Raw genomic sequence first — 25,793 nt, forward strand, 5'->3', positions numbered from 1 at the left:
TTTTATTTCAGTCACAGCGGACTTGGCGTTTGGGGGCGGGGGGGGGGGGGGGGGGGGGCGTCACCTACCTACAGGTGCATCTGGGCACGAATACTGAAACACCACAAAACACTCAGGTCAGACAGGAAGCGCACACTCATAAAACATTGGTCAGCCAATCAGACGAGGTGGACAGAGAGTGGGCGGGGCTTAGGCAAAGTTCTTCTTCAGGAAGTTTATGAGACCGTTGGTGGACGAGTCGTGGGACGAGACCTCCGAGGTGTCCCGCAGCTCCGGCTCGATCCGTTTGGCCAGCTGCTTTCCCAGTTCCACCCTGGAGGAGGAGGGGGGAAGGAGGAGGAGGGAGGAGGGGGAGAGGAGGGAGGTTGTCATCAGACAGTGTAAACAACAGAAGAAGAACTGGTAGCTGGTAAACGTAGTTTAAGAAGACAGTGGGCGGAGCTTAAGTGGGTGTGTATCGGCGGCCCCGCCCACTGTGGTGTTGACTCACCCCCACTGGTCGTAGCTGTTGATGTTCCACATCACTCCTTGGACGAAGATCTTGTGTTCGTACATGGCTGGAACAAAGAGATGATCATTTCATCATATATACGGAGCTACCGACGGAGCAGATCTGTGGTGGAGTTCGCTGCAGCTGAAATCAGCCAGAACTGGCAACTCTGACAGGGTCAGTTCGGGCCGTTAGGACAGCAAAGTTTCTGCAAGCAGCCTGCAGCTCTTGTTAGTGGAGAGAACTGCAGCGTTGAGGATCATTATGACTTGTTTACATGCATTTTCAGACAGCCAGAGGCTGCTTCACGAGCCCAGGGCCGGTCTGACTAGATCCAGGGAGAGATGCCGGTCTGACTAGATCCAGGGAGAGATGCCGGTCTGACTAGATCCAGGGAGAGATGCCGGTCTGACTAGATCCAGGGAGAGATGCCGGTCTGACTAGATCCAGGGAGAGATGCCGGTCTGACTAGATCCAGGGAGAGATGCCGGTCTGACTAGATCCAGGGAGAGATGCCGGTCTGACTAGATCCAGGGAGAGATGCCGGTCTGACTAGATCCAGGGAGAGATGCCGGTCTGACTAGATCCAGGGAGAGATGCCGGTCTGACTAGATCCAGGGAGAGATGCCGGTCTGACTAGATCCAGGGAGAGATGCCGGTCTGACTAGATCCAGGGAGAGATGCCGGTCTGACTAGATCCAGGGAGAGATGCCGGTCTGACTAGATCCAGGGAGAGATGCCGGTCTGACTAGATCCAGGGAGAGATGCCGGTCTGACTAGATCCAGGGAGAGATGCCGGTCTGACTAGATCCAGGGCCGGTCTGACTAGATCCAGGGAGAGATGCCGGTCTGACTAGATCCAGATGATGACTAGATCCTGACCTGGATCAGTGCTGGATCAGACCTTGGTCTAAACCAGTCTTATTGTTGAATAAATCCACATCTGAACCTTGAACTGCTCACTGATCTGATTTTTGTCCTTTTTGCTGCTCCGTAGATCGCTACACGGACCACGCCCCCTTGATAATTACCATACCGCTCCATAATGTGCACGCCCATCGTTACCATGACTACGCCCTGCAATGACGTCACCACATCCGTAATCACCACACCTCTTCGGTACCGTAGCCGGGCAGAACCTGTTCTTTCAGTCGTATAAACATGTTTCATGGTTTTCTTTGGCAGTGGAGAACCGACAGAACCAGCAGACGGGTCACAAAGCAGAACTCACCAACCAGAGCTCCCAGCATGAACGGGGTCAGCTTCTTGAACACGATGGAGTTGCTTGGCTTGTTTCCTTGGAAAACCTTCCAGAGAAGAGAATCAGAGAAGAATCACTACAGCAACAACTGGATCGGTGGAGCGGCCCGGTTCCCCATGAGGCGGTCCGGTTCTCTTACTTTGTGAGGCAGCAGTTTCTCCAGAGCGGCTCCCGACATGCCAGCAGCTTCAAGCTCTTTACGAGCCTCGTCTGAAGTTTTCCCCTTCATCAGAGCTTCTGTCTGGGCCAGGAAGTTGGCCATGAGGATCTGGAAGAGAAACAGCGCATCAATATCTGGAGAATCACCTGGAGACAGGTCTGAAGAAACATCTGGGTTAGATCTGGAACCTGGACCCGTTTCAGTCCAGGCTCCACATTTAGGCCAATCTAATGTCCAACAGATAAAAGCAGTAAAGTACAACCGTAATAACTTTATACGGCAGGTCTGAAACAAAATGCTGCGCATCGGGAATCAAGCGTAAAATCATAAGACATCGCATCAAACACACACGGAAATGCTCAGTCAGCTGTTCCAGAAAGACAAAAGCATTTTCCCTCAGCTCAAAACATATCCCAACCCATAGAGCACATACAACTTTAATCAATACTTTGTGAATATTGGGTCTTCACTGGCAAACGAAATTACCAATGCAGAGTCTGACGTCACCTGTAGGTTTCTGAAGAGCTGAATTGAAGCTCGGTGGGCGGTTCCTACCATCACCATCTTGGCAGGGGCATGCATGTCGTCTCACCCGGAAAATACAAATATGGGCAAAGAGGTGGAGCTGAGAGGGGGGCTGTGAGCGTCATGGTGGATGATTGACATCGAGCGAACTCCGAGCTTTCTGTAGCTAAGAGCTAACCGAGCTAACCCGGAGATAACAGGAGCTAACCAGCTAACGGAGGTAAGCGGGCTAAAGCTAAGTCATGTTGTTAACCGGCTAAAAACCGCGGTTCTACGTTCTTCTGACTTGAAGCAGGAGATCTGGTCAGATCAAAATGACACGGCCCTAAATATGCCGAACTTCGAGAATAATTAACTTTTAAACGGGCGAGTTAGAAAAAAATTCACTCCCCCCACAGTTGTCATGAAGGTAAACCTGACCTATTAAACCTAACATGGATTTTTGCACCAGGCTGTAAACATGTTTATTTCTGCTGCAAACATGTTTATTTCTGCTGCAAACATGTTTATTTCTGCTGCAAACATGTTTATTTCTGCTGTGAAGTTGGTCTTTTTAACATTGGAGTCATCTGCTGTTTTGGAGCCCCTTGTGGATGAGGGGAGAACTGCAGGTTTTGGCTTAACTTTTAACAGCCGGAGGTTGCCGATTGGTGTAATCCTACTGATTATATTCTTGCTACATTTGCAGTTATGTATAACTTTACTGAACCAGAGGAAATAAAAGAAGCAATTGCAGATTTGAAGAATTTGGCTGTGATGGCCAGGCCAATGGCCACACATGTACAGGTGGTAAAAGCACCAACACATTTTCAAATATTTAGGTTTTTATATTCAAACTTGAGATGCTATAGTTCCTTTATGTTAGTGCGCACATTAAGGAGCCACTGTGTTTTCAACTGTTTGTGATTTGGTTTAACCTTATGTTTCTTTTTACAGGTGCTGAAGGGATTAGCTTGGGCACTGGGGGCAGGAGGGAAGCTGGTGAGCAGGAAGAGCCATGGGCCTTTGGGAAGACCTCGTCTTAAGAGGTGGAGATCAATAGTTTAATTTAAATGTTATTTTTATTTTTTTCCACTTCTGAATAGTTTGGGCTTTCTTTTGTTAGTAGTTTTGTAATGAATCATTAAACTCTTAGGTTCTGTTTCTTTGTCTAGTTTGTTAGTATGTTTAATATGCATTACCCCATATGTGTTGTCACTGGTCCTAGACCTAATTCCTTCATGTTGTTTGGGAAAATAAAACCCTTTTCTTTTGAAGCCACCTGTGTTCCTTTTCATTTGCCGACTTGGTCCCTTCACAACGGCACCGGGACAAAATTATCTGAATGATAGACAGCAATATGTCCATTTTAAAACTTGTGTTTCTTGTCAAGCTACCATCCTATGTGGGGTAACCCAAGGCTCAGTTCTTGGACCATTGTTATTTCTTATTTATGTTGATGATGTGGCTAATTTGGCTAGACATAAAAATAGTTCCAATAGCTTTGAACACCTGACTCTTAGTCTCTCCCACCCAAGATGGAAATGAGAGAAGCCACTTCTCCTAGTAGTAGTCTACCGTCCACCTGGATCTTCCTCACAGTTCCTAACTGACTTCTCAGACTTCTTATCAGACTTAGTGCTGAATACTGATAAAGTTATTGTTCTGGGGGATTTTAACATTCATCTTGATGATGAACATGACAGTTTAACCATTGCCTTTAACTCTATATTAAGTTCAATTGGATTTTCCCAAAATGTCCACAGACCGACTCATCCTCATCGTCACACTCTGGATCTTCTTCTGACATGTGGCATCAAAAGTGATCAACTAACAGTTCTTCCTCATAACCCTGTTCTGTCTGATCATTTTTTAATAACTTTTGAGTTTACTTTACTTGACTACACAAGGGCTGAGAAGAAAATTCATTCTAGTCGATGTTTGTCAGATAGTGTTGTTAACAAATTTAAGAAGTCTATTTCAGCAGTATTTCCTCCAACACCATGTGTTAACCTGACAGGAAACACCCATCCAAGCTTTACTCCAACACAGGTCCATGAATGTGTGGCTAGAATGACAGCTTTAATGCGTATAACACTAGATAATGTTGCTCCTCTAAAGAAGAAGAGAACCAGTCAGAAGAAGCGGCCCGGTGGTTTAATTCCCAGTTTCAAGCTTTAAAACAGACATCAAGACGTTTGGAAAGAAAATGGCGTTCATCTGGCTTAGAAGAGTGTCTCATAGTCTGTAAAGAAAGTTTAATAGTGTATAAAAAGCCTTGCGTGTGGCTGGAACAGCTTATTATTCATCATTGATAGAGGAGAAGTAGAACAACCCCAGGTTTCTCTTCAGCACTGGAACCAGACTGACTAAGAGCCATAGTGCCGTTGAGCCATCTATTCCTTTCAACCTCAGCTGTGACGACTTTATGAGTTTCTTTGGAAACAAAATAGTTTCTATCAGGAAGGAAATCAGTAATAACCTGAACACTACTAATGTTATTTCATCTGCAGCAGCCTTAGAGACGTCTTTAGAAGCTGATTGTCATTTGGACCGTTTCTTGCCTGTACAGCTCTCCGAGTTAACCAACATAATCGCTTCATCTAAACCTTCAACCTGTGTTTTAGACCCCATCCCAACCAGATTATTCAAGGAAATATGTTTAATCAATACGTCTGTACTTGACCTGATCAATTCATCTCTATTAATAGGATATGTACCTCAATATGTTAAGACAGCTGTAATTAAACCGTTGCTTAGAAACCGATTTTGGATCCAGGAGTTTTAGCTAATTATAGACCAATATCTAATCTCCCCTTCTGGTCTAAAGTTCTGGAGAAAACAGTTTCAACCAAACTATGTTCCTATCTGAGCAGAAACAATCTGAAGAGTTCCAGTCAGGATTTAGAGCTCATCATAGCACAGAGACAGCACTGGTGAAAGTCCAATGATCTTCTCATGGTCTCAGATAAAGGACTTCTGTCTGGACTCATTCTTTTAGATCTCAGTTCTGCATTCGACACTATTGATCACAATATTCTGCTACAGAGGCTGGAACATGTTATTGGGATTAAAGGGACCGCATTAGACTGGTTCCAGTCTTATCTGATAGATTTCAGTTTGTAAATGTAAATGATGAGTCTTCCTCACACACCAGGGTAAGTCATGGAGTTCCTCAGGGTTCTGTACTTGGACCAATACTTTTCACATTATACATGCTTCCCTTAGGAAATATCATCAGGCAGCATGGTATAAATGTTCATTGCTATGCGGATGACACTCAGATCTACCTCTCCATGAAGTCAGATGAAACCAATCCGTTTCTTAGATTACAAAGATGTCTTACAGACATCAAGACCTGGATGACTCTGAATTTTCTCCTTCTAAACTCAGACAAGACAGAGGTCGTTATCTTCAGGCTGAAAAACTTAGAACAAAATGATCCAGTTATGTAATTAATCTGGATGGCATTAATCTGGCCTCCAGTACCACTGTGAGGAACCTTGGAGTCATTATTGACCAGGACTTGTCTTTTAGCTCACATTTAAAACAGGTTTCTAGAACCGCCTTCTTCCACCTGCGTAATATTGCAAAAGTTAGGGGCATCTTGTCTCAGAAAGATGCAGAAAAATGAGTCCATGCCTTCATTATTTCCAGACTGGATTACTGCAAGTCCTTATTTATGGGTTGTCCCAAATATGCCCTGAAAAGCCTCCATCTGATCCAAAATGCTGCAGCGAGGGTTCTGATGAGGACTACAGGAGAGATCATGTTTCACCAGTTTTAGCCTCTCTACACTGGCTCCCTGTTAAATCCAGGATCAAGTTTAAAATTCTTCTCCTCACATATAAAGCTCTCCATGACCAAGCTCCATTGTACATAAAAGATCTTATAGTTCCATATATTCCAAATAGAGCACTTGGCTCTCAGACTGCAGGTTTACTGGTGGTTCCCAGAGTCTCAAAGAGTACTATGGGAGGAAGGGCCTTTAGCTATCAGGCTCCTCTCTTATGGAACCAGCTCCCACCGTGGGTTCTGGAGGCAGACTCCCTCCACACCTTTAAGATGGAGCTGAAAACCTTCCTTTTCTTTCCTGTCCTCTCCACCCCAACCAGTCGAGGCAGATGGCTGCCCTCCCTGAGCCGGGTTCTGCTGGAGGTTTTCTTCCTGTTAAAGGGGAGTTTTTTCCTTCCCACTGTCGCCTCGTGCAGCTCAGGATGGAGGATTGGATCCAAGTCATGACTCCATGCAATCAGTTGGTTTCTATTATAGGATATGTATGAATTGGCTGGAAGTGATGTGTATGTAAAGTGTCCTGGGACAACATTGTTGTGAAGTGGTGCTGTACAAATAAAGTTGAATTGAATTCATGTAACTGGAGACGTTCTACTTGTCCTTTTTGCAGACTATACTAATTTAGTAATGTCAAATAAAAAAGTCTATTAGGTGGGTTAGGGTTAAGATCTTCAGTGGCAAGAGAAAATATATAGGAAGAGCCTCCCTACATGTTGATGGAAATGTGGTTAAGCAGGTAAAAGTTGTGTCTTAGTTGACGATCAACTTAGTTGGAAATCACTACGTTTACACAAAGATCATGAAATCAGTTGGGACAATAAAAAAAGCTGTAACTTTCTAAATAGGTCTTCTGACTTTATATTATAATCTTTTTTTTCCATATATTAGCTACTGTAATATTGTATGGGGCTCTACCTACTATACTAACCTTAAGAAGATTTATATGTAACAAAAAAGATTTGTCAGAAGTGTCATGTTCGCAAATGCACATGTTCATTCTTCACCTCTGTTGTGGAAATTTTGTGTTCTGACTTAGATTTTCATATATTTCATAGTCCTTAGAATATATGCATTTCTGATTCTGGCTTTGTGGGCTTTCTGAAAAGGTCACGATGAACTAAAGAACTTGAGCTTAGTTACACAGTGTCTGCATTTCTACCCTTACAGACAGCTAATATGCAGAGGGCCTGAGATGTCTGCATCCAGACATCTGGGATCTGATTAGTTAGAACACTCTTTTCCTTTGAAGGGTTTTGCAGCTAAGGAGTCAGATACCATGGTGCCATTGGGAGGTTATAATTTAGTCTGACCGAACTTTTTAAGCAACAAGACATTTCTTGTTCAGAATAACAGAGGTTTATGACATGAAATTGATGTACTATAGGTCAGGGCTGAAAAAGTAGGTTTGTGTTGAACACTTCTAGAGCACTTCAGACCTCCACCCCGTCGGACCCCTGAACGGTCTCTCTAATTTGTATTATTCTGTTCTGTTCTTATTTTCTGATCAATAAACAGTAAAAAAAATTTCACTTCAGAACCAGACTCATCATTGACAGACTTTTTCCACTACAAACTCTATTTCACAAACTTTACCTTCTGCCCAAGATCTCACCACAAGGAGTCCAATTTCACTGAAGTACTGTGGTGTGGAATTGTCATCCACACGTGGTAAACTCTCTCCATGCTGATCAACATTTAAACCTAGTTTATTCTTATTTATTCTATTCTACAGTCATTTAGCAGATGTTTTTCTCCAAAGCGACGTACATCTGAGAACAACACAAGCAGGAAATCAACCAGTAGGACCATCATAGAAAGGTGCTGGTGGACTGCTGGAGTCCAGCTGGACCAGGTGTGGACATGTAGAGCTACAGGCTGTTTTCCCCACATTTCTAAAACAACGGATGTTTTCTCTTTGGTTTGTCTTACATCGCTTGTTTTTATATTTTCCAAATAAACATTAAAAGGATGAAAACATAAAATTCAATTAAAACACAAGTAAAGTACAAAGTACTGCAATAAAAACAAAAAACAAGGTTTTATTTTAAGTGGAAAGATGATGGCTAAAAGTGTTTTGCTATCACTTATGAATAAAGAAGCCCATTATCCAGATGTTCACATTTAATGAATCATCTTTTAGAAAACAGGAAAACCCTGCAATTTCTAATCGTAAAAATTTAAAATATTCAGTTATAGAATAACATAACCTTGTAATTCTAAATTTTTTTAAAAATAAAATTTATGAAAATGTAAATTTTTTTCATTTGTTTGAAACTTTACATTTCTATAGTTACAGTAACGTGTAAAAGTATTTCAACCGCTGGAGCTATTCCACATTCTGACATCACACGCCACAAATATGAATATGTTTTACTAGAATTCTATGTAAAGACCAACACAAAGTGTCACACAATTGTGAAGTACAATGAAAATTACACAATTTTATTTTTTTCACAAATTAAAAGCTGAAAAGTGAAACATCTCTACCAGCTTTGCACATCTACAAACGGACATATTCTTCTTTGCAAAACAGCTCCAGCTCAGTCAGATGAGATGGAGGAGGTCTGTAAACGGGGGTTTTAGGTCTTGCCTCTTGATGGGATTCTTGCTTTACGCTTTAAACCGTTCCGTCGTAGTCCCGCTTTACGCTTTAAACCGTTCCGTCGTAGTCCCGCTTTACGTTTTAAACCGTTCCGTCGTAGTCCCGCTTTACGTTTTAAACCGTTCCGTCGTAGTCCCGCTTTACGCTTTAAACCGTTCCGTCGTAGTCCCGCTTTATGTTTTAAACCGTTCCGTCGTAGTCCCGCTTTACGTTTTAAACCGTTCCGTCGTAGTCCCGCTTTACGTTTTAAACCGTTCCGTCGTAGTCCCGCTTTACGTTTTAAACCGTTCCGTCGTAGTCCCGCTTTACGCTTTAAACCGTTCCGTCGTAGTCCCGCTTTACGCTTTAAACCGTTCCGTCGTAGTCCCGCTTTACGCTTTAAACCGTTCCGTCGTAGTCCCGCTTTACGTTTTAAACCGTTCCGTCGTAGTCCCGCTTTACGTTTTAAACCGTTCCGTCGTAGTCCCGCTTTACGCTTTAAACCGTTCCGTCGTAGTCCCGCTTTACGCTTTAAACCGTTCCGTCGTAGTCCCGCTTTACGCTTTAAACCGTTCCGTCGTAGTCCCGCTTTACGCTTTAAACCGTTCCGTCGTAGTCCCGATTTATGCTTTAAACCGTTCCGTCGTAGTCCCGATTTATGCTTTAAACCGTTCCGTCGTAGTCCCGCTTTACGTTTTAAACCGTTCCGTCGTAGTCCCGCTTTACGTTTTAAACCGTTCCGTCGTAGTCCCGCTTTACGCTTTAAACCGTTCCGTCGTAGTCCCGCTTTACGCTTTAAACCGTTCCGTCGTAGTCCCGCTTTACGCTTTAAACCGTTCCGTCGTAGTCCCGCTTTACGCTTTAAACCGTTCCGTCGTAGTCCCGCTTTACGCTTTAAACCGTTCCGTCGTAGTCCTGCTTTACGCTTTAAACCGTTCCGTCGTAGTCCCGCTTTACGCTTTAAACCGTTCCGTCGTAGTCCCGCTTTACGCTTTAAACCGTTCCGTCGTAGTCCCGCGTTACGTTTTAAACCGTTCCGTCGTAGTCCCGATTTATGCTTTAAACCGTTCCGTCGTAGTCCCGATTTACGTTTTAAACCGTTCCGTCGTAGTCCCGCTTTACGTTTTAAACCGTTCCGTCGTAGTCCGGCTTTACGTTTTAAACCGTTCCGTCGTAGTCCGGCTTTACGTTTTAAACCGTTCCGTCGTAGGCCCGCTTTACGTTTTAAACCGTTCCGTCGTAGGCCCGCTTTACGTTTTAAACCGTTCCGTCGTAGGCCCGCTTTACGTTTTAAACCGTTCCGTCGTAGTCCCGCGTTACGTTTTAAACCGTTCCGTCGTAGTCCCGCTTTACGTTTTAAACCGTTCCGTCGTAGTCCCGCTTTACGCTTTAAACCGTTCCGTCGTAGTCCCGCGTTACGTTTTAAACCGTTCCGTCGTAGTCCCGCTTTATGCTTTAAACCGTTCCGTCGTAGTCCCGCTTTACGTTTTAAACTGTTCCGTCGTAGTCCCGCTTTACGTTTTAAACTGGTCCGTCGTAGTCCCGCTTTACGCTTTAAACCGTTCCGTCGTAGTCCCGCGTTACGTTTTAAATCGTTCCGTCGTAGTCCCGCGTTACGCTTTAAACCGTTCCGTCGTAGTCCCGCTTTACGTTTTAAACTGGTCCGTCGTAGTCCCGCTTTACGCTTTAAACCGTTCCGTCGTAGTCCCGCTTTACGTTTTAAACCGTTCCGTCGTAGTCCCGCTTTACGTTTTAAACCGTTCCGTCGTAGTCCCGCTTTACGCTTTAATCCGTTCCGTCGTAGTCCCGCTTTACGTTTTAAACCGTTCCGTCGTAGTCCCGCTTTACGCTTTAAACCGTTCCGTCGTAGTCCCGCGTTACGTTTTAAACCGTTCCGTCGTAGTCCCGCTTTACGTTTTAAACCGTTCCGTCGTAGTCCCGCGTTACGTTTTAATCCGTTCCGTCGTAGTCCCGCTTTACGCTTTAAACCGTTCCGTCGTAGTCCCGCGTTACGTTTTAAACCGTTCCGTCGTAGTCCCGCGTTACGCTTTAAACCGTTCCGTCGTAGTCTGGAGACACATCTGTCACATCCAGGATTTACTGGCAGTTTTCATTCAGGACCCAGTAAATCCCATTCTGGGATCCACCAGGAGATTTGGGAATGTTTGGATCTGGAATAACATCCTTTAAATAAACTGATTGATTCAGAATAAAACTGATCATTCTCTTCTGATCAATAACGGTGAGAACAGAACAACTCACCATGAAGGTGAGCCAACTGGGACCTGGACATTACCTTGTGGTGCAGGTTGTCTCTGATTGGATGCTGGGTCTGGGCAGGAATGAGGAAATCCGCAGGAATCATACGAGTACCTGACCAACAACAAGGTAAGCCAGTTACACACCAGGTACACACCAGTTACACACCAGTTACGCCAGTTACACACAAATTACGCCAGTTACACACCAGTTACGTCAGTTACACACAAATTACGCCAGTTACACACCAGTTACACCAGTTACACACCAGTTACGCCAGGTACACACCAGTTACGCCAGGTACACGCCAGGTACACACCAGTTACGCCAGGTACACGCCAGGTACACACCAGTTACGCCAGGTACACGCCAGGTACGTCGGTTACGCGCCAGTTACACGCCAGTTACGTCAGTTACGCGCCAGTTACACGCCAGTTACGTCAGTTACGCGCCAGTTACACACCAGTTACGTCAGTTACGCGCCAGTTACACACCAGTTACGTCAGTTACGCGCCAGTTACACACCAGTTACGTCAGTTACGCGCCAGTTACACACCAGTTACGTCAGTTACGCGCCAGTTACACACCAGTTACGTCAGTTACGCGCCAGTTACACACCAGTTACGTCAGTTACGCGCCAGTTACACACCAGTTACGTCAGTTACGCGCCAGTTACACACCAGTTACGTCAGTTACGCGCCAGTTACACACCAGTTACGTCAGTTACGCGCCAGTTACACACCAGTTACGTCAGTTACGCGCCAGTTACACACCAGTTACGTCAGTTACGCGCCAGTTACACACCAGTTACGTCAGTTACGCGCCAGTTACACACCAGTTACGTCAGTTACGCGCCAGTTACACACCAGTTACGTCAGTTACGCGCCAGTTACACACCAGTTACGTCAGTTACGCGCCAGTTACACACCAGTTACGTCAGTTACGCGCCAGTTACACACCAGTTACGTCAGTTACGCGCCAGTTACACACCAGTTACGTCAGTTACGCGCCAGTTACACACCAGTTACGTCAGTTACGCGCCAGTTACACACCAGTTACGTCAGTTACGCGCCAGTTACACACCAGTTACGTCAGTTACGCGCCAGTTACACACCAGTTACGTCAGTTATGCGCCAGTTACACACCAGTTACGTCAGTTATGCGCCAGTTACACACCAGTTACGTCAGTTATGCGCCAGTTACACACCAGTTACGTCAGTTATGCGCCAGTTACACACCAGTTACGTCAGTTATGCGCCAGTTACACACCAGTTACGTCAGTTATCCGCCAGTTACACACCAGTTACGTCAGTTATGCGCCAGTTACACACCAGTTACGTCAGTTACACACCAGTTACGTCAGTTATGCGCCAGTTACACACCAGTTACGTCAGTTATGCCCCAGTTACGCAGGTGAACAGGACTCACCTTGGTGGATGAGCTGGTAGAAGGCGTGCTGCCCATTGGTCCCTGGCTCCCCCCAGACAATTGGTCCTGTGTGGTAGTTCACGCGGCTGCCGTCTTTGCTGACGTACTTCCCGTTGGACTCCATGTCGCCCTGGAAACCAACCGGACCATCAGTGGAAATGGTACCAACTGGTGGACGTGTTGAACTGGGACCATGCCAGCCATGTTGGACTTTACAATGTCAACCCAGAGGTACCAGAGCTTGTTGCTCCTGGCCAAAGGGATCTAGATGCGTTGTTTGGGTCGATTTCAGATGTGTCGCATTTGGACCTCCAGAATCAGGGCGCCGTTGTGGATCAATAAATTTCTGTCCAGTGTCAAGTTCCAACAACAGCCCCATGGTTCTGGATGGAAACATTCTGAAACCAGATGAGGAAACCTGTCAGTTGTAGAGCTGCAGTTTACCATGAGCCGAAACCAGAACCTGGTTTCAACTGGTACTGGTCATGCGACAGCCCGCCCAGACCGGTACTGGTCATGCGACAGCCCGCCCAGACCGGTACTGGTCATGCGACAGCCCGCCCAGACCGGTACTGGTACCAGCAGGCCTGCAGGTGAACAGGATGTGGAGCGTTTAGGCCTTTCCACACGGGGACCGATGCCAACAGACGTCATGAAAATGCAACTAATTTGGAGGCGAACTGAAGATGTTTCTGTCTCTGCACACCAAGTGTGACGATAAACTGTGATGAACTTGAGAGGTGGATTCCCATCAAGCAATGACAGAAAGACAGAAGGAGGCGCAGAGTTTATCCTGTTCTAGAACACAGAGGGGAACTTGGGAAGTTTCATCGTTTTAATCCAGGATCTGAAGATGGACCAGGACAAACTTCCAGATGGATTTTAGACTGATCTCAGGACGGAAATCCGGATGGAAGTGATTATATCTGTTGGATGCAAATACTAATAAAATAAAAATAAACCTCAGTTGAAAGAATAAAAATCAAACTGACTGGACGGAATTAATTATTGGTGTGAACGTTCACATTGATTTTACGCTGATCCGATGAATATTGCCATACAATTTATTCGGATGAAATGCGGAAAAGGTGAAGACCTTTAGTCTGGAAGGCGAGCTCTGGTTGGTTCTGATGACTCAGCTGATGGACGGTGACAGACAGCCAATGAGAACCAAGAACAGTAAAAACATGGAAGCAAGTGAGCACTGTGGAGCAGCCCATCATGGACTTAGCTCGTCCTCGTGTGTCGGCCCTGCAGGAACATTAAGCCCCACCCCCCCCCTGCACACTGACCTGCTGGAAGTAGGCAGCAAAGCGGTGCATGTACTGGTCGTACGGCAGCATGGCGTGAGTCTCCGCCTGGAAAAAGTTGATGTACCAAACGCCCAGAACAGCCAGCAGGATCGGGACGTTCTTATCCAATGGGGCGCTGCGGAAATGGTTGTCCTGGAAACAAGGAAATAAGGTAGGGTGTGTGTGTGTGTGTGTGTGTGTGTGTGTGTGTGTGTGTGTGTGGGGGGGGGGGGGGGGGGGGGGGTCTGAACAGGACAGTAGGAAAAATAAATGTCCTACCATCCAGTGAGCTCCAGCCAGCAGCTGTTCGAAGTTCTCAAAGCCTGAAAAACACAGATTAGAACATGGAACCCAGACACAGAATCACAGCATTGAACCACAACATGGAACCCAGACACAGAATCACAGCATTGAACCACAACATGGAACCCAGACACAGAACCACAGCATTGAACCACAACATGGAACCCAGACACAGAATCACAGCATTGAACCACAACATGGAACACAGACACAGAACCACAGCATTGAACCCAGACTTGTAACCTACAACATGGAACCCAGACTTATAACAACAACATGGAACGCAGACACGGAACCACAACATGGAACGCAGACACGGAACCACAACATGGAATCCAGACACAGAACCACAACATGGAACCCAGACACAGAACCACAACATGAAACCCAGACATGGACCCACAACATGGAACCCAGACACGGAACCAATACATGGAACCCAGACACGGAACCAACACATGGAACCCAGACACGGAACCAACACATGGAATCCAGACACGGAACCAACACATGGAATCCAGACACGGAACCAACACATGGAACCCAGACACGGAACCACAACATGAAACCCAGACTCGGAACCAACACATGGAACCTAGACACAGAACCACAGCATTGAACCACAACATGGAACCCAGACACAGAACCACAGCATTGAACCACAACATGGAATCAACACATGGAACCCAGACTTGTTACCACAACATGGAACCTAGAGTGAGAACCACAACATGGAACGCAGACACGGAACCACAACATGGAATCCAGACACAGAACCACAACATGGAACCCAGACTTATAACCAACACATGGAACCCAGACTCGGAACCAACACATGGAACCCAGACACGGAACCAACACATGGAACCCAGACACGTAACCAACACATGGAACCCAGACTTACAACACATGGAACCCAGACACGGAACCAACACATGGAACCCAGACACGTAACCAACACATGGAACCCAGACTTACAACACATGGAACCCAGACTCGTAAACACCACATGGAACCCAGACACGTAACCAACACATGGAACCCAGACTTACAACACATGGAACCCAGACTTACAACACATGGAACCCAGACACGGAACCAACACATGGAACCCAGACACGTAACCAACACATGGAACCCAGACACGTAACCAACACATGGAACCCAGACTTACAACACATGGAACCCAGACACGGAACCAACACATGGAACCCAGACACGTAACCAACACATGGAACCCAGACACAGAACCACAACATGGAACCCAGACACAGAACCACAACATGAAACCCAGACATGGACCCACAACATGGAACCCAGACACGGAACCAACACATGGAACCCAGACACGGAACCAACACATGGAACCCAGACACGGAACCAACACATGGAATCCAGACACGGAACCAACACATGGAACCCAGACACGGAACCACAACATGAAACCCAGACTCGGAACCAACACATGGAACCTAGACACAGAACCACAGCATTGAACCACAACATGGAACCCAGACACAGAACCACAGCATTGAACCACAACATGGAATCAACACATGGAACCCAGACTTGTTACCACAACATGGAACCTAGAGTGAGAACCACAACATGGAACGCAGACACGGAACCACAACATGGAATCCAGACACAGAACCACAACATGGAACCCAGACTTATAACCAACACATGGAACCCAGACTCGGAACCAACACATGGAACCCAGACACGGAACCAACACATGGAACCCAGACACGTAACCAACACATGGAACCCAGACTTACAACACATGGAACCCAGACACGGAACCAACACATGGAACCCAGACACGTAACCAACACATGGAACCCAGACACGTAACCAACACATGGAACCCAGACTTACAACACATGGAACCCAGACACGGAACCAACACATGGAACCCAGACACGGAACCAACACATGGAACCCAGACACGTAACCAACACATGGAACCCAGACACGTAACCAACACATGGAACCCAGACTTACAACACATGGAACCCAGACACGTAACCAACACATGGAACCCAGACTTACAACACATGGAACCCAGACACGTAACCAACACATGGAACCCAGACACGTAACCAACACATGGAACCCAGACACGTAACCAACACATGGAACCCAGACTTACAACACATGGAACCCAGACACGTAACCAACACATGGAACCCAGACTTACAACACATGGAACCCAGACACGGAACCAACACATGGAACCCAGACACGTAACCAACACATGGAACCCAGACTTGTTACCACAACATGGAACCTAGAGTGAGAACCACAACATGGAACGCAGACACGGAACCACAACATGGAATCCAGACACAGAACCACAACATGGAACCCAGACTTATAACCAACACATGGAACCCAGACTCGGAACCAACACATGGAACCCAGACACGGAACCAACACATGGAACCCAGACACGTAACCAACACATGGAACCCAGACTTACAACACATGGAACCCAGACACGGAACCAACACATGGAACCCAGACACGTAACCAACACATGGAACCCAGACACGTAACCAACACATGGAACCCAGACTTACAACACATGGAACCCAGACACGGAACCAACACATGGAACCCAGACACGGAACCAACACATGGAACCCAGACACGTAACCAACACATGGAACCCAGACACGTAACCAACACATGGAACCCAGACTTACAACACATGGAACCCAGACACGTAACCAACACATGGAACCCAGACTTACAACACATGGAACCCAGACACGTAACCAACACATGGAACCCAGACACGTAACCAACACATGGAACCCAGACACGTAACCAACACATGGAACCCAGACTTACAACACATGGAACCCAGACACGTAACCAACACATGGAACCCAGACTTACAACACATGGAACCCAGACACGGAACCAACACATGGAACCCAGACACGTAACCAACACATGGAACCCAGACTTACAACACATGGAACCCAGACTTACAACACATGGAACCCAGACACGGAACCAACACATGGAACCCAGACTTACAACACATGGAACCCAGACTCGTAAACACCACATGGAACCCAGACACGTAACCAACACATGGAACCCAGACTTACAACACATGGAACCCAGACACGTAACCAACACATGGAACCCAGACTTACAACACATGGAACCCAGACACGGAACCAACACATGGAACCCAGACTCGTAAACACCACATGGAACCCAGACACGTAACCAACACATGGAACCCAGACTTACAACACATGGAACCCAGACTCGTAAACACCACATGGAACCCAGACACGTAACCAACACATGGAACCCAGACTTACAACACATGGAACCCAGACACGGAACCAACACATGGAACCCAGACACGTAACCAACACATGGAACCCAGACTTACAACACATGGAACCCAGACACGGAACCAACACATGGAACCCAGACACGTAACCAACACATGGAACCCAGACTTGCAACACATGGAACCCAGACACGGAACCAACACATGGAACCCAGACACGGAACCAACACATGGAACCCAGACACGGAACCAACACATGGAACCCAGACACGTAACCAACACATGGAACCCAGACTTACAACACATGGAACCCAGACTCGTAAACACCACATGGAACCTAGACACAGAACCACAACATGAAACCCAGACATGGACCCACAACATGGAACCCAGACTCGTAAACACCACATGGAACCTAGACACAGAACCACAACATGAAACCCAGACATGGACCCACAACATGGAACCCAGACACGGAACCAATACATGGAATCCAGACACGGAACCAACACATGGAACCCAGACTTACAACACATGGAACCCAGACTCGTAAACACCACATGGAACCCAGACACGTAACCAACACATGGAACCCAGACTTACAACACATGGAACCCAGACACGGAACCAACACATGGAACCCAGACACGTAACCAACACATGGAACCCAGACTTACAACACATGGAACCCAGACACGGAACCAACACATGGAACCCAGACACGTAACCAACACATGGAACCCAGACTTGCAACACATGGAACCCAGACACGGAACCAACACATGGAACCCAGACACGGAACCAACACATGGAACCCAGACACGGAACCAACACATGGAACCCAGACACGTAACCAACACATGGAACCCAGACTTACAACACATGGAACCCAGACTCGTAAACACCACATGGAACCTAGACAGAACCACAACATGAAACCCAGACATGGACCCACAACATGGAACCCAGACTTACAACACATGGAACCCAGACTCGTAAACACCACATGGAACCTAGACACAGAACCACAACATGAAACCCAGACATGGACCCACAACATGGAACCCAGACTCGTAAACACCACATGGAACCTAGACACAGAACCACAACATGAAACCCAGACATGGACCCACAACATGGAACCCAGACACGGAACCAATACATGGAATCCAGACACGGAACCAACACATGGAACCCAGACTTACAACACATGGAACCCAGACTCGTAAACACCACATGGAACCCAGACACGTAACCAACACATGGAACCCAGACTTACAACACATGGAACCCAGACACGGAACCAACACATGGAACCCAGACACGTAACCAACACATGGAACCCAGACTTACAACACATGGAACCCAGACACGGAACCAACACATGGAACCCAGACACGTAACCAACACATGGAACCCAGACTTGCAACACATGGAACCCAGACACGGAACCAACACATGGAACCCAGACACGGAACCAACACATGGAACCCAGACACGGAACCAACACATGGAACCCAGACACGTAACCAACACATGGAACCCAGACTTACAACACATGGAACCCAGACTCGTAAACACCACATGGAACCTAGACAGAACCACAACATGAAACCCAGACATGGACCCACAACATGGAACCCAGACTTACAACACATGGAACCCAGACTCGTAAACACCACATGGAACCTAGACACAGAACCACAACATGAAACCCAGACATGGACCCACAACATGGAACCCAGACTCGTAAACACCACATGGAACCTAGACACAGAACCACAACATGAAACCCAGACATGGACCCACAACATGGAACCCAGACACGGAACCAATACATGGAATCCAGACACGGAACCAACACATGGACTCCAGACACGGAACCAACACATGGAACCCAGACACGGAACCACAACATGGAACCCAGACTCGGATCGACCAGCTGGTAGCACCATGTTCTGATTTTTTTTGTTATAGTTGTTTTAAAGAACTGTAAAAAGACAGTTGGACTGTAATAAACAGCAACGGCCCGGTGAGTTACGGCTCTTCAGCCAACCTACCTATGTGCAGAGCGATGGACAGACCGATGGCGGACCACAGAGAGTAACGACCTCCAACCCACTGAGGACAGACACGACATCACAGTCAGTCACCCAATCAGACGAAAGAAACCATACACACACACACACACACACACACACACACTTACATCCCAGAACTCGAACATGTTCTCCGTGTCTATTCCGAAATCCTTCACTTTTACCTGAAGAGGAGAGACGGCATCAGTGATCTGGACCAGAACCAGAAGGAACAAAACCTATCATATGGTATCACAAAAATACTAAGATCTGCTTTAACGGGGTCCAGTGCTGGATCCTGGGCTCCAGCGGGGTCCAGTGCTGGATCCTGGGCTCCAGCGGGGTCCAGTGCTGGATCCTGGGCTCCAACAGGGTCCAGTGCTGGATCCTGGACCTGTAAAGGGGGGCGTCTTGGACCTGTAAAGGGGGGCGTCTTGGACCAGTAAGGGGGGGCGTCTTGGACCAGTAAGGGGGGGCGTCTTGGACCAGTAAGGGGGGGCGTCTTGGACCAGTAAGGGGGGGGCGTCTTGGACCAGTAAGGGGGGCGTCTTGGACCAGTAAGGGGGGCGTCTTGGACCAGTAAGGGGGCGTCTTGGACCAGTAAGGGGGCGTCTTGGACCAGTAAGGGGGGCGTCTTGGACCAGTAAGGGGGGCGTCTTGGACCAGTAAGGGGGGCGTCTTGGACCAGTAAGGGGGGCGTCTTGGACCAGTAAGGGGGACAGTCGTCCATTAGAACCAGTCTAAACGGGTCAGTAAGGGGGGGCGTCTTGGACCAGTAAGGGGGGCGTCTTGGACCAGTAAGGGGGGCGTCTTGGACCAGTAAGGGGGGCGTCTTGGACCAGTAAGGGGGGCGTCTTGGACCAGTAAGGGGGGCGTCTTGGACCAGTAAGGGGGCGTCTTGGACCAGTAAGGGGGGCGTCTTGGACCAGTAAGGGGGGCGTCTTGGACCAGTAAGGGGGGCGTCTTGGACCAGTAAGGGGGCGTCTTGGACCAGTAAGGGGGGCGTCTTGGACCAGTAAGGGGGGCGTCTTGGACCAGTAAGGGGGGCGTCTTGGACCAGTAAGGGGGGCGTCTTGGACCAGTAAGGGGGGCGTCTTGGACCAGTAAGGGGGGCGTCTTGGACCAGTAAGGGGGCGTCTTGGACCAGTAAGGGGGGCGTCTTGGACCAGTAAGGGGGGCGTCTTGGACCAGTAAGGGGGGCGTCTTGGACCAGTAAGGGGGGCGTCTTGGACCAGTAAGGGGGGCGTCTTGGACCAGTAAGGGGGACAGTCGTCCATTAGAACCAGTCTAAACGGGTCAGTAAGGGGGGGCGTCTTGGACCAGTAAGGGGGGCGTCTTGGACCAGTAAGGGGGGCGTCTTGGACCAGTAAGGGGGGCGTCTTGGACCAGTAAGGGGGGCGTCTTGGACCAGTAAGGGGGCGTCTTGGACCAGTAAGGGGGGCGTCTTGGACCAGTAAGGGGGGCGTCTTGGACCAGTAAGGGGGGCGTCTTGGACCAGTAAGGGGGGCGTCTTGGACCAGTAAGGGGGCGTCTTGGACCAGTAAGGGGGCGTCTTGGACCAGTAAGGGGGGCGTCTTGGACCAGTAAGGGGGGCGTCTTGGACCAGTAAGGGGGGCGTCTTGGACCAGTAAGGGGGGGCGTCTTGGACCAGTAAGGGGGGCGTCTTGGACCAGTAAGGGGGCGTCTTGGACCAGTAAGGGGGCGTCTTGGACCAGTAAGGGGGGCGTCTTGGACCAGTAAGGGGGGCGTCTTGGACCAGTAAGGGGGGCGTCTTGGACCAGTAAGGGGGGCGTCTTGGACCAGTAAGGGGGACAGTCGTCCATTAGAACCAGTCTAAACGGGTCAGAGGCGTCCGGCAGACTCACAGAGTTGGTTGACAGAGCTGCAAAGTGTTTGGCTACAGCTGATTTCTGAGGAGAAGAAGAAAGATCATGACTGTGGCATCATCATCATCATCATCATCATCATCACAAGCTATGACGGGAACTCACGTCTCCAGCTGCCTTCAAGAACCAGTCTTTAGCTGACTCAGCGTTGGTGATCGTCTCCTGGGTGGTGAAAGTCTGCAACAACAGCAGCAGTCAGGTGGACACACACACACACACACACACACCTGGATGTAATGTAGACACCTGGACCTACGATGAGAAAGCAGTTAAATGACTCACCTTGGAGGCGATGATGAACAGCGTGGTCTCTGGGTCCAGCTGGGCCAGGGTCTTGGCCAGGTGAGTCCCGTCGATGTTGGACACGAACCAGACGTTCGGGCCTCCGGCTGAGTACGGCTTCAAAGCTTCCGTCACCATCAAAGGTCCCTGAACGCACCACAGAAACACTGTTATATCACCACATACACCTCCTGATAGTGTGTGCGCGCGCGCGAGCTCTCACCAGGTCAGACCCTCCGATGCCGATGTTTACCACATCGGTGATGCTCCGCCCACTGAAGCCTTTCCAGTCACCACTGCGGACTTTCTGTAAACACGTCGCATATCAGGATGTCTGTCGCCCACATGCACACAGCCGATAAAACCACACACACCTGGCAGAAAGCCTTCATCTTGTCAAGAACCCGGTTGACCTCTGGCATCACGTCTTTACCATCAACAAGGATAGGTGTGTTGGAGCGGTTCCGCAGGGCGATGTGGAGGACCGCACGGCCCTGAAACGCAGTCACATGACTCAATACATCCATTCATCATGCTATGCTAACGGTGGCCGACACTTTCTCCTTCTGTACCCGAGTGGCACCCCCTGCCCCCCCCTCTACAGCCAGCCACCCGCCCACACCAGCTGCTCCTGGTTCTGGGGATGTGACAACTGGACATGGTGACACAGGAAGGGTGTAGAGTGTGTTTGTTCTGCTGGAGCAGATTGTTCAACCATCAAGACATTTTAGAGGAAGTGTCCTGTAACGGAGCTCTTTATAGGCTTCAGACGTGTCCTCAGAGAGGTTTTAAAGTGGAAGAACACCAGCAGCTACACATCAACATGCATAGCAACAGCCATGTGTAGAATAAACACAACATGTGTGAAGACGGCCAAAGTGTTTCCAGATCAATACCTCGGTGAAGTTGATCTTTTCTCCAGAGAACATCTGGTCTCGGGCCTCCTCCACTCCCCTGGATTTGGCCTACACAAACACAAACAAACATTCTTTCATTCATTTTCTGAGCCGCTTAATCCAATTCAGGGTTGCGGGGAAGCTGGAGCCTATCCCAGCTGGCTTCAGGCGACAGGCAGGGTACACCCTGGACAGCTCGCCAGTCCATCGCAGGGCAAACATGTAAATAAAAAACAAAACACAGTTTATGGACAAACTAGTTCAGATACCCAGTGCTGGACTGGGACAAAAACTGGCTCGGGCATTGTGAACCAAGACCGGCCCACCAGGATGGAGAGACAACAAAAGCTGTGAATAAAAGCAAATGTTCTAATGAGAGTGCTTCTACTCTGCCGTGCTGATGTCTGCTAAACTAAAACCAACACCATCCTGCCAGTATGCTATAATGTGGTGTCATGGTCTACGACTTAGTGGAAACCAAACGTGGGACATCACTCTGCATCACCATCCACCATAGGAATGTTAAAATCTCCAGTTCAGATAAAATGTGGGGAAATTGATAAAGACAGCCCACAGTCATTTAGATAATTCTTCAGTAAAACTTCTACAATGGGTGCTGTTGATTGAAAATAGAATTTTAGGATCACCACCTAAAAATAAACTAATAATAAGATGAAGAAATCTTTAATAGTCTACTGTTGGAAAGGTATAGGTGCAGTAGCAGAAGCATGCAGGTTATATATAAAAAAAAAAAAAGAGACTGGAAAATAATAATAACTAGAAAATTTCTGAAGAAATTTTGATGGGGGCTAATGAAGCTGCCCACGCCCCAGTGTGTGTGGCAAATATCCTGCTGAGGGTGTGTGAACAGTAAAAACACCTACCGTATGATGTTTAGTGTGAGTGTTTTACAAAGACCGAGCTTTTGAAAGGGAGCGGTGACAGCAAAGATCCACCAAGTGAGAGGGAGTTGTGAGCAGATTTGACGGGAAAACCGACAGTATGACGATGCTGAGTGAGTGAGGGCTGTTAACAGACCTTACAGGTAGACATATTGACGGTATGTGTGAATGTGTGAGAGAGAATAAGTTAGGGGTGGGGAAACTTGGCCTTTGTGCTGAAGTGTTCTTGAGCAAGACACTGAACCCCAAGTTGACCCCCTGATGTGCCATGACAACCGGCCCAGGAGGGAGGCGCATCGGCCCTCAGCTGTAATTGGTCCTGGACCCAACATGGTCCAGTTCCTGGGCACCGGGAGGAGGAAGGAGTGTGTTAGGAGGAAGGACTGTGACTGTGTGGACAGACTTGATGTTGACACTCTATCGCAACATTTGTTTCGTAATCTTCCTGTTAAACTGAAACTTGGAGCAACAGATTTCATGCTGACCCGCCAGGACCTGGTCCAGGCCCGGACCAGATAAAGCACGCTTTGCTCGTTGCTCCGCCCCCGCAGGGTCACATGGAGGACACTCACCAGAGCGAGCAGCATGGACAAGACCTCCTCGGTGATGAGGTTCTTGGAGAAGTCCACAAGGATGTCCCCATCGTCCGTCTGCAGGGTGGTGCTGTCAACACGCAGAGAGACATTCGTTAAACACAGAAAGCATCACCGACAACCAACGTATGCCAGAACCGTCCGGTTCCGTCTCTTCTCAGGAACATGATGCTACCGGCTGCTGCACATAGTCCGTGTTGTCCTGCTCACTTTGTTTTCACTGGACAGAATGTTTCCTGGGTTTCCAGCACCACAGGGTTCTTGATTCCCCTGGGGTCTGGGTCTCGGGCTCCTCAGGGTTCTACGTTACATACACGGGACGCGCTGGTCCAACTGGTCTCGGTACGGACACCGGACGTGCTGGTCCGTACCGTACCAAGACCAGTTGGACCAGCACGTCCGAACTGGTCTTGTACGGACACCGGACATGCGGAAGGGCGGCACGGATCGGCTTTGCCACACCCTAATGAGTGTAAAATATCCACGCTGTCGTCATGACAACCCGGTAAAGGGACCAGAACACCTGTGTGTGTGTGTGCAGGTAACCGTTCCTGGACGCCTCCAGAGAAACGCGGAAATCAGACACGCGTGTCCGATAATGGACTCTGTGACATTAGCAACCAGGCTAGCGTTAGCATGAACACTGAAGTCGGTTCCAGCGGTCGGTACCGATCCGACCGAGCCCTGGCAGGGGAGAGGAGGGTTTCCCCACAGACAGGAGAGGGCTGGGGGAGGACACTCCTGGCTGGCACGAGCCCTGCGGAGGCAGAGAACCACCTGGAGAAATGACCTTGTGGCTGACTGGGTAAGGAGAGGATCGATAACCGGAACTAACGGGTCCAATCAGGATCGATAATCAGTGCAACGTGATACCAGTCCGGGTCTGGACCCGGTAAACCTAACAGCCGGAGGCAGAACCAGCCCTCTGGCCGAACCGCCTACCTGAACTTGGCGAAACGGTCGTGGTCCTGGCCGAACATGTCCCTCATGTTCAGGCCGCCGGCGTTGCTGCGGTACCACTGCTCCAGCTGCCTGAAGTTCGGGTCGGCGCTCAGAGCCATCGTGCTGCGGGAGTGTCGGAGCTCGGCGAACAGAACCGGACTGCTGCTGCTCCACGCGTGAAAACACCCCACACCACCCCTCCACGGCAGCTGGCGAGATGACGCCAAGGCCGCGTCAGCCAATCACAGCATGAGCCTCACAGGGCTGGCCCCGCCCACTCAGCTGTTCCAATCACAGTCCCAGAGCCGTGTGCGCGCGCGCGTGTGTGTGGTGTGGTGGTGGCAGTGGTTTATTCCAACCTTTACCTTCTCGTCTGCAGATGAAAGAGTGGAACCCTTACCGATCCGATCCGGACTTTAGGTCCAAACAGAACTTCTTCTGTTCAACACGGAAAAATGAAGCAGAAACTTTCTGCTGAATCACTTTAGTGTTTTATTTTTTACAGTGCATCATTTAAAAGCTCGCTTTCTTCCTGGATCCGGATCTGGATCCAGAGATCCTCCTGACCCGATCCAGATCCAGAGATCCAGATCCAGGTTGCAGAACAAACATCACAGGGTTCCGCGCCTTGAACAGTTTCAGTGGCTCAGAGGGAAGAAGCTGCTTCCGGTTCTGTTGGCGGTTTGGTTGGTGAGGTTAGGGAGGGGGATCTGCTGGGTCGTCCGGTTCTGACAGGCGGTTCTGCATATCGGATCATGATTGTTGCTCTGGTCAAACCCAAAGCCCAAAACTCAGACCGGAACCCTTCTACGTTCTTCA

General features: G+C 48.5%; 1 protein-coding gene across 1 annotated transcript; it reads right to left on the bottom strand.

Moving 5' to 3' along the window:
• On the bottom strand, positions 1–25,172 carry gpia (glucose-6-phosphate isomerase a). The gene is made up of 18 exons (XM_079259564.1): positions 24,975–25,172; positions 24,012–24,102; positions 22,538–22,606; positions 22,016–22,135; positions 21,865–21,948; positions 21,642–21,788; positions 21,465–21,536; positions 21,339–21,383; positions 19,605–19,658; positions 19,456–19,516; positions 14,050–14,093; positions 13,771–13,923; positions 12,479–12,608; positions 11,088–11,164; positions 1,891–2,019; positions 1,722–1,797; positions 491–557; positions 1–313 (listed from the first exon to the last, which is right to left on the bottom strand). The coding sequence occupies exons 1-18, from the start codon at positions 25,091–25,093 to the stop codon at positions 190–192; spliced, it is 1,662 nt and encodes a 553-aa protein (XP_079115690.1). The 5' UTR covers positions 25,094–25,172; the 3' UTR covers positions 1–189.
• Between the last annotated feature and the right edge of the window lie 621 nt (positions 25,173–25,793).

The sequence above is a fragment of the Telmatherina bonti genome (assembly GCF_933228915.1).
Source record: "Telmatherina bonti genome assembly, chromosome: 2".
Classification (NCBI taxonomy): Eukaryota; Metazoa; Chordata; class Actinopteri; order Atheriniformes; family Telmatherinidae; genus Telmatherina; species Telmatherina bonti.